Source organism: Camellia sinensis, chromosome 5, assembly GCF_055761805.1.
Source record: "Camellia sinensis isolate YWXY chromosome 5, ASM5576180v1, whole genome shotgun sequence".
Classification (NCBI taxonomy): Eukaryota; Viridiplantae; Streptophyta; class Magnoliopsida; order Ericales; family Theaceae; genus Camellia; species Camellia sinensis.
This window is the reverse complement of record NC_138965.1, coordinates 28,623,327-28,632,777: the sequence shown is the minus strand read 5'-3', so window position 1 is coordinate 28,632,777 and position 9,451 is coordinate 28,623,327. Positions and strand designations below refer to the sequence as shown.

The 9,451-nt window shown below is 33.9% G+C and overlaps 1 protein-coding gene across 2 annotated transcripts; it reads left to right on the top strand.

Moving 5' to 3' along the window:
- Positions 1 to 564: 564 nt before the first annotated feature.
- On the top strand, positions 565 to 9,245 carry LOC114292060 (shaggy-related protein kinase alpha). 2 transcript variants are annotated; one of them, XM_028235964.2, is made up of 13 exons: positions 565 to 796; positions 3,932 to 4,098; positions 4,200 to 4,292; positions 4,469 to 4,528; positions 4,633 to 4,905; positions 5,429 to 5,503; positions 6,125 to 6,181; positions 6,286 to 6,426; positions 6,552 to 6,602; positions 6,955 to 7,050; positions 7,140 to 7,223; positions 8,688 to 8,790; positions 8,893 to 9,245. In XM_028235964.2, exons 2-13 carry the CDS (start codon positions 3,985 to 3,987, stop codon positions 8,973 to 8,975), a joined length of 1,230 nt encoding a protein of 409 aa, XP_028091765.2. In that variant the 5' UTR covers positions 565 to 796; positions 3,932 to 3,984; the 3' UTR covers positions 8,976 to 9,245. The 2 variants fall into 2 exon arrangements, with proteins under 2 accessions (XP_028091765.2, XP_028091766.2); XM_028235965.2 differs by having other exon boundaries at positions 621 to 796; positions 3,929 to 4,098.
- The last annotated feature ends 206 nt before the right edge of the window (positions 9,246 to 9,451 follow it).

Here is a 9,451-nt window from a genome sequence, read left to right as displayed (position 1 = left end):
GAATCCATTTTTTTTAAAAATTTACCAGATCTAGACTCATTTGTATATATTTATTTCACATTAATCATATTTAAAAGAAATACAAAAAGCAAACTACAAATATCATTTTGATACTATTAAAATGCGGGACATTTAAACCCCTCCAATTTTGAGTTACGCATTTCTCTAATGTTTTTTTTTTTTTTTTAATAAAAATTTGGGGGAGTGAGCGTTTGAACTTTGAACGGTCAAAAAAAAAAAAAAAAAAAGAAAGATAAGGCTAACTTGCAGCTTTCGAGATTACTTTTAGGATTTGTTTGAAATATTTTTAAAAAGTGTATTTTTTAATTTATTAATTTTTATGAATTAGATTTGAGTTGTGTTTGATGTGATGTATTAGAGAGGTAATTTGATTTAAATAAGATGATATGATTTAAATAAAATAGTGATTTTTTGACTTTTTATATTATTTAATTTATGTCAAATCAATCCTTAATCTAAATTTAAAATTAAAAAATAAATAAATAAATAAAATTACAAATTCAACTTTGTCTGTTATTACCAGCCGGCCAATTAACACACCCCACACAAAAAGCAACCCAAAAACAAAGCAGAAAAAGTTTAAAAAAAAAAATAATAATAATAATAATAATAATTCAATAAAAAAAAACCACAACAATTAAAGACAAATCTCTCTCTCTCTCCTCTATTTTCTCCTGAATCTATCTCTCTCTTACGCCATGGTCTCATCTGCGCCACTAATTCTCGCTGCCACAGATCGGTGACTGTCGTCCGGTGCTGGGTTTTGATTCGATCGGTACGTTTATCTTCTCTACGCTTCTCTTTTGTGCTGGTTTGTTGTGTTTTTGAATCTGTTCTTGTTGGTTGGAAATGAATTTTTTTGGGGGGGAGGGAATGGAGGTTGTTGATTTGGGTCGCTAGATCTTTGTTTGGATTTATTTGTATGTGATGATTTTGTTTTCTGTTTTTGGGTTTGCCAAAGATGCTTAAGATCTTACTTTGTGTTCTTAGAATTTTTTTTTTTAATATATGCCTTCAATTTCTGTGTATTTGTTTATATCTCTGTTGTTTGTGTTTGTGTTTGTGTTTATTTTTGTTTTATTTGATGCTACAAACAAACATTCCATTGTCAATCTCTGTTTCTTTCTTTCTCCATATCACTCTTCACAATAACACAGATACACTTAAAAGGGGTTATTTTTTTTTTAAAAAAAATATTTACTTAGTTATTTATTTATTTATTTTTGCTCCCATTGATGGTTGTTGGGCATTTGCTTGTTAAGAACAAAATGAGATCCAGGAAAAGATTTATGGGTCCTTTGACAAGAAGTAGTGGAAGGTTGCTTTTTGATGGGCCATTGGATTAGTGAGGGTTCTAAAAATTTTATTAATACTTCTGAAATCTAAGGTGATGAAAATATTTATCATTGACTTGGGTTAGATAATGGCAGGGATTGGATCTTGATTGTGATCCGGGACCTATGAAGCACATGTATGGGTACTTGTACACTATGGGCTAGTTTGGCATGTACTAAATAAGTCAAAAAGTTAAAAAATCACTATCTTATTTTAGTCACATCATCTTATTTAAATCACATCACCTCTCTAACACATCACATCAAACCCAACCCAAACCCAACCCAAACCCACCAATAAGTCAAAAAGTGCACTTTTTTAGGACATCCCAAACCAACCCTATATGATATGGTAAAATTAAAAAAAAAAAAAAATACATGTACGGTTATGTGTATGACTATGGCTGTGGCTATGGCTATGGTTGGATACGTTTGTTTAGAATAATGTAAAACTTAGTTAAATGATTTAGTTTGTTATGATCTAACCTTCAATTCATATTTAATGCCAAAAGTAAATGTATAAACTAAAATTAAATATTATTATATTAAATAATTTACAAACTATAGCTTAATTTTAAAATCATACTAAGCATAATAACCAAGGTTCTGAAAAGCGGTTGCGGTCGCCGTAACGGTGGTGGTGGCGCGGTTGCGGTTGCGGTTGCGGGGTGTAAAGGCCGTAGCGTAACAGTTGCGGTAACCGGAACCGTGAATTTTTTTATTTTTAGCACAATTTAAAAAAAATTTACCGATACGTATATTTTTTTTCCATGATCATATTTATTGGGTTTAAAATAAATGTTGATCAATTTTTGTAAATTTTTAAGTGTGATCCAATATATTTTATATTTTTAAATCACTATAAACCAAGCTTTTTACATTTTATTTTAATAATTAATGACTTTATATTATACAAAAAATCCATCACTAATTATTATATATAAAATAAACAATGATAAAAGTAAGAGAATAAATAAGAGCCTAACTATATATATATATATACATATTTTAACCAAGCCAAATAGATAATGACCACATTTATTATTATTATTATTATTATTATTATTATCAAACAATATATAGATAGACATATACAAACAAAATGGTTGAGTGATAGCAGCTGAATGGAATAGCATAGCCTTTCATGAGAAGAAAAAGAAAAAAATAAATAAAAAGGGGGAGAGAGAGAGAGAGAGAGAGAGAGAGAGCAAAAACAGAGAGGAAGGCGAGCAACGAGAGACAAAAAACAGAGAGGGGGAGACGGTGAAAAAAAGAGAGAGAGAGAGACGATGTGCGAGAGAGAGAGAGAGAGACTAACTGCGACATAGAGACGAAAAGCGCAGAGAGAGAGAGAGAGAGAGAGAGACGATCTTCGAAGTGATGAAAGAAGAGGAAAAATGAAGCAAAGAAGAAGGAGGACGTACCTCGATCTAGGGCTTCAACTTCACCCTCTTAATCTTCAACATGTTCAGGTTCTTCTTCACCTTCTTTCTCTTCTCTTTCTCTTTGTCGACCAACATGCTAGGGTTTTTGTTCAGAATTGTGTCCCGAACGTGTCTGACTTTAAAAAATTCAAAAAAAAAAAAGAGGGACTCGTCCCATAGAGTGTCGGACATGTGGTCACGTGTCCGACAAATGTCCATGTCCGACACGTGTTGGACATCCATACGCTGCCTTCAGAGAGGTGTTTGTGCTTCATAGATTGGGACACAAGGCTTAGTTTAATTTGGTTTGAACTTGAGTGTGTAGAGAAATGTTATGACATATGTACCATCTATTTTAATTTGAATAGATGGTTATGCTTGATTTTACCAATATATGAGGAAGTTATATTGATTGAGATTATAGATTCAAGAATTGGGGGAGTATATTGTGGATAGCCTTATATCATTTGTTACATGATTTTGTTGGATTGTGCGGGTGGCATGATGAATTTTATTTAGGATCTTGCTAACAAGTGTCCCTTGGCACAAGAAAAAGAACACACACACACACACACACACACACACACACACAAAAATAAATAAAATAAGGGGAAAGAACATATGACACTTTTGACTAATTTCAAAATTTTTATCACTAATTTTATCCTTTTCACTTATTTTCAAAACACTTTTCACGTGTGACTTATAAGGCAGGCAGTACACACTTTTTTAACAACCACTTCACCTAGACATTTCTATTTTGGTTGGATTGTAGTTTGTATATTTGGTGATAAGTGGATCTAGGTGTTGTGGTATTTTATTTATTGTGAAGAATAAGTGGTGTATCAATTACATTTCTTTGATGCTGTTACCAGTGGTATCAATGGGCCTCGTGCGTCTAAATGTTTTCTTTAGTGGCCCTTTTATATACCAAGATATACATGCTTGCTTTTTGGCTTGATATTCAATCCCAGGCTATTAGTTTCCTCAATATGTTCTGTCGATAATCATCATTTAATTTACTTCATTTAGATTAGAAAAACTCAAAGTTGATTCTTTATTTGTTGTAAATTCAAAGAAAGAAAAAATATATGCTATTATGCAAAATTTAGTTTCTGACCTGAGTTTATTGGTATTGTATTGATTCAGCAGGTTAATGATTTGTTTATCAAGGTAGAACAGTGAGTGGGACATTTGTTTAACTAATGGCTTCAGTGGGTGTTGCACCTACTTCTGGTTTGAGGGAATCTGTTGGCCATACTGTTGGTGTTGATAGGTTGCCTGAGGAGATGAATGACATGAAAATTAGGGATGATAAGGTGCATCATCTGTAATGGTTTCACTGCTCTCTCTCTCTCTAGTGTTACATTTGTTCTTTGCTTGTTTGGCACAATTTAACATAGGCTGTTTTATTTTCTAGGAAGTGGAGGCCACAGTTGTTGATGGAAATGGGACAGAGACAGGTCATATAATAGTGACAACTATCGGTGGTCGAAATGGCCAGCCGAAGCAGGTAATCTGCAGTAGTTGTATATATATATTTTCTTTACTACTTAGAAGATTTTGTTCATTCCCTTCCTTTGGGGTGGGGGGTCGTTATGCCACAATTGTTATGAGACTTGCTGTTCTATCTTCCTTATCTTCATTATTTCACTTGGTTTAATCTAAGTTGAGTTTATCTATTGTTAGACAATTAGCTACATGGCTGAGCGTGTTGTTGGACATGGATCATTTGGAGTTGTGTTCCAGGTAAAACTGCATACCTTTTTACTGGGAAATAGTTGCGGTATATTCTTTCTCATGAACAGAAAACTTTCAAGCTGTTTTTATGCTGATAATTTTTGTTTATTTAGGCAAAGTGCTTAGAGACAGGTGAAACTGTGGCCATAAAAAAGGTTCTTCAAGACAAGAGATATAAGAATAGAGAGTTGCAAACCATGCGTCTTCTTGACCATCCAAATGTCGTGTCCTTGAAGCATTGTTTCTTTTCTACAACTGAGAAGGATGAACTTTATCTCAATTTGGTACTAGAGTATGTTCCTGAAACCGTTCATCGTGTAATCAAGCACTTCAATAAGTTGAACCAACGGATGCCGCTGATATATGTGAAGCTGTATGCATATCAGGTGTGGTGTTAGACCCTCCACCTTCCTTTTATGTCTCTACGGTGTTTATTTTTCTCATCTGTCAACAGTGTTTTTTATCATGACAATTTTGTGTAAATGTAAATGTTACGCCTTTTTTTTCCACAGCACACATTTCCTGTTATAAACATTGCTTTCTTTCTCTCTACAATATTATAGGCTTACAGGCCCACATATTCAACATTATCCAAGTGTTTGCACTTACAAAAAGAATCTTTTCAAAGCATCAAGTGAGGTTTTAGAAAAAGTTAGGAGGTTTGGGTACTTTACCCCTGTTTGAGGTGATCTTTCAATATCATTCAACACTGCTGGGCAAACAAGAAGAGTGAAATGGCATGAATGAAATTAAGAAAAAAAATTTGTTTATTAGCTTTTGATAGAGACTTTTCATTCACTCTTATTTTAATGTTTCTCCTTGGGTGGTCTTTATATTTTCTTTTCTTGAAAGAGAGTTGTGGTTTATGTTAATTTTTGTAGACCATAATATGTTGCTGATATTTGGCAGATCTTCAGGGCTTTGTCTTACATTCATCGCACTATCCGAGTTTGTCACCGGGACATTAAGCCTCAAAATCTTTTGGTATGCAAAGATGTGTGTTTATTTTCTTGGTACTCATTTGATTAATTAGTTTTTGTGTAATTCTCAGGCTGCACTTACTCAACTTGAGGAATTGCTAGGCTTGAAATTAAATGTAGTGATCCAGCTCTAGTGTTGTCTAATTTCCACTTAAGCAGCTCCTGGCTTTGCAGGAGTCCTTTGGGATTTTATTTAAGGCTGATGGATTGGGTGCTTCAGTAGCATCTCCGTCAGTTTTCTCATCTCTAGATGTACAGCTTAGGTACTTTGTTCTGAGTGATTTGCTGCCTTAAGATAACAATTAACAGAGAAACTATATGCATACTTATTTCAAATTTGTTGTTTACGACTTGACATAAGAAAGAAAGGAGGGAAGATCACTTCACAGTTTTGAAGTGATGTTCAGGGGGGGCTTATGTCATCTTCTAAATAGCATGCCTAATCTCATGTTGAAATTTGCAGCAAATTTTGAATTAACTATGTCTGCGTTTTTCTGTTTGGAATTTTGTGTACATCAATGTACTTCTAAGTTATAAATATCAGCACCCATGCCTATTCCTTATATGCCATTTCTAACACCACATCATTAGCATTTGCAGCTAAGAACTTGATTTTTTTGGGCAGGTGAATCCTCATACCCACCAACTTAAACTATGTGATTTTGGAAGTGCTAAAGTTTTGGTATGTTATCGTCTATGTAATTATTTTTCTCTCCCTCTTGCTGGTAGTGCTATTTTTTTTGGGTGTTTTGGTTAGAATGTAGCTTGATTACTGATTTCTGGCAGGTAAAAGGAGAGCCCAATATTTCTTACATCTGCTCTAGGTATTATCGAGCACCTGAGTTAATATTTGGAGCAACAGAGTATACTACAGCTATTGACGTCTGGTCTGCTGGTTGTGTTCTTGCGGAGCTTCTTCTTGGACAGGTACATACTAAGTTTCTACTATTACAAGGTCCTTCGAATTAAATTTTACAAGGGGTAAACAAAAAACAAAAATCATTATTATACGGCTTGAATTAAATTTTCTTTATTTTTTTGGTTGGTTTCAGCCTTTGTTTCCTGGTGAGAGTGGTGTTGACCAGCTTGTTGAGATTATCAAGGTAAGAAATTGTTTTTTTGGATAAAGGAAAATGTCCTTTGTAAACTATGCATTGCTTCCATATGTTATTATATATTTCTAAGGGGTGGAGTTAGAAATATAAAGATGAATGAACGAGCAAAGGACTTTATGTTATGCCCTTTGTTGATATTGAATGAATAACCTGAAACAAGTTCGTGAATGTTGCTTACACGTTTGCATTGGTTTTGAACCATACAAGGCCCTTTTAGATGGGTAGACAAATGATGCGCAATTTCTTGTCATTCATGGCCTGAGGCATCACAGTAAGGTTTCAATTTTTTTAAAATGTTTTTTACGTCTCACATACACTTTGTGCCATTATTGTTTTGCAGGTTTTGGGTACTCCTACAAGAGAAGAAATTAAATGCATGAATCCTAACTATACCGAGTTTAAATTCCCTCAAATCAAAGCTCATCCGTGGCACAAGGTACAAGGAGCTAAAAATGTTAGCATCGTTTTTTATTGTCACTTCTCACAATACGCACTAATTTGCATTTGTTTCCTTGTCGTTATTAGATATTCCATAAACGCATGCCTCCAGAAGCTGTTGATCTGGTTTCAAGACTGCTGCAATACTCTCCCAACCTACGCTGTGCAGCCGTGAGTGAAAGTGTCTTTTCTTTCATTCTATCTTCCTCATTCCTAGTAATCTATACTAGCAATAGAATTTTTGTACCATCATCTTTATTCCATGGGGAGTGAGGACGAGCTAGTCTAGTGTAGAGATTCATGTTTTGCTTCTTGTAGGATGGTTGTTAAATTAATTAGTAATGTTGAAACTATGTTACTTGGACTGTGGATTGTTCCCAAGTTTTAAAAGGCTTTATTGAGGCTCGCCTCGCCTCAAGGCTAACGTAAAATACATCAAGGTTTTGATTTTTAGGATTTACTCCCTAAAGGCTTACACATAACAGCTTGAGATACACGCATTAGGTGTGCCTTGTACGCCTGTTGTGCATAAGCATATGAGAAGTACGCATATGATGAGGTTACCTTGGGCTTTGTTATAGTAGATTGTTTAAACATAAAAAAGCCAAAAAAAAAAAAAAAAAAAAAAAAAAAACCCATTTTGCAACTGTATTCTAAAAGGAAAAATAAAGTAAATGACCAATCAAGAAAAAACACAATTAATTCTCAAGTGAGAAGCTCAATTACTAAAACTAAGGATATCAATTTCACTTTCAATGAGGCAAACTTCATTTTTTGCAGTGAAATGTATTACGCCTTAAGGAGAAGAGTATTTACAATTTTATATTTTCTTTTACTATTTTAAAACATTTAATTTATTTACTAAATATTAAAATTTAAAATTTGAAATGCTTACACCTCGATGCCTTAAAGCTTACGCCTCACTTCATGAGGGGTAAAACACCTCGAGTTACACATTTGCCTTTGAAAACTTTGATTGTTCCAAAACGTGAAACGGGAATAGGAACGTGGTATGCCACATGTTCTGAAAGAGGGTAAGATAGGAGTAGACTTGATTAGACTAATAATTTAAGGTACATCTAAGAGTAATTTTCTTATTAGACATCCAATAAAATGAATATTTTCTTTCTCCAAATGAATCAAGTAGCAAGACATTCCTATAAGCATTAAGACCCACTTTTCACGTTATGTTCTGTCAAAACTTCACTTGCCTTTAATTTTAGTTCATTGTATTTGATTTTTTTTTTTTCTTTTTTTTTATGACTCTGTAGGAAACTTTTGAGAAATATTTTGGAATTGTTTTAGATGTCTAAATTTACTGTTCCAAAGTGCACCATATTCCGGAACGTGCATTTCAAAATGTAATTCTCTAGAGTATTAGCATTTTCTGGTAACACTTTGAAGGATTTTGTGGATTGTTGTTCGATAGATGTTAAATTAACTAGGAATGTCGGGACAGTTTTTTTGTACCGTCATCTCGTCTTTATTTTGAATTATTATTATTATTTTTTGGTTGGTTAGACAGGATGATAAAGCTTAAAAAACTTACCTCAGGGTTTTTGTCATCATCTTTCTGTGAGCTTCATGCTTCTTCAGTCTGGACTAGTAAATGATATATGTTTTCTAACAATGCAGTTGGATGCCTTGATCCACCCCTTCTTCGATGAGCTACGTGATTCGAACACTCGCCTACCAAATGGACGTTTTCTTCCCCCGATATTTAACTTTAAGCCGCATGGTATGAAATTTGAAACAATTTTTCCTGACGTTTGCTTTGTTTTCTATTTCGAGCCTTTGATATATACTGTTGTTGCTGCTATGCCTGTTATTGGCGATCCAGAGTTGAAGGGGGTGCCGGCAGAGATCTTGGTGAAATTGATTCCAGAGCATGCTCGGAAGCAGTGCTCCTTCCTAGGGTTGTAATATGATGAAGAATGTGACAAACGAGAAGCTATGTTTCTTCCCTCGATTTATGTTTAAGCTCATTTGTTGTTGCTGTTTTTTCTTTTTTTTTGGGTATTTTTTTTTGTGTTACCTTGTTTGTAAAAGCAGATTAGGATATGCTAAACCATGCCCAAACCTCAATCTGTATTGCCAAAAGATTTTTAACATTACATGGATAAGGATGAGCATTTATTGTAACGATCTATTTGATATTGAGATTTCAATTGTAGTTTAAGAGAGTTCAGCAGATGAATTGAGGCCTGATTGCTTTCATTTGTTCTTAGCTTGTGATTTAACTAACCCTTTTTGTTTTTGAATCTTTGGAACTTAGCTATTAACTATAGGTTTATTCATAGGACGGTCCTTAATATATGTGTGGAAGAAACATATGTGTTCGATGGTTGTATATGTGTTCATATGTGTTCGATGTGTTCTTTGGTGCATTGCTTGTATAT

What these genes read in the sequence shown, in the direction of transcription:
- LOC114292060 (XM_028235964.2), top strand. Translation starts at nt 3,985, where the DNA reads ATGGCTTCAGTGGGTGTTGCACCTACTTCTGGTTTGAGGGAATCTGTT. An exon ending in GAAATGGCCAGCCGAAGCAG is followed by an intron (nt 4,293 to 4,468) that starts GTAATCTGCAGT and finishes ATCTATTGTTAG; the next exon opens with ACAATTAGCTACATGGCTGA. An exon ending in TTGGAAGTGCTAAAGTTTTG is followed by an intron (nt 6,182 to 6,285) that starts GTATGTTATCGT and finishes GATTTCTGGCAG; the next exon opens with GTAAAAGGAGAGCCCAATAT.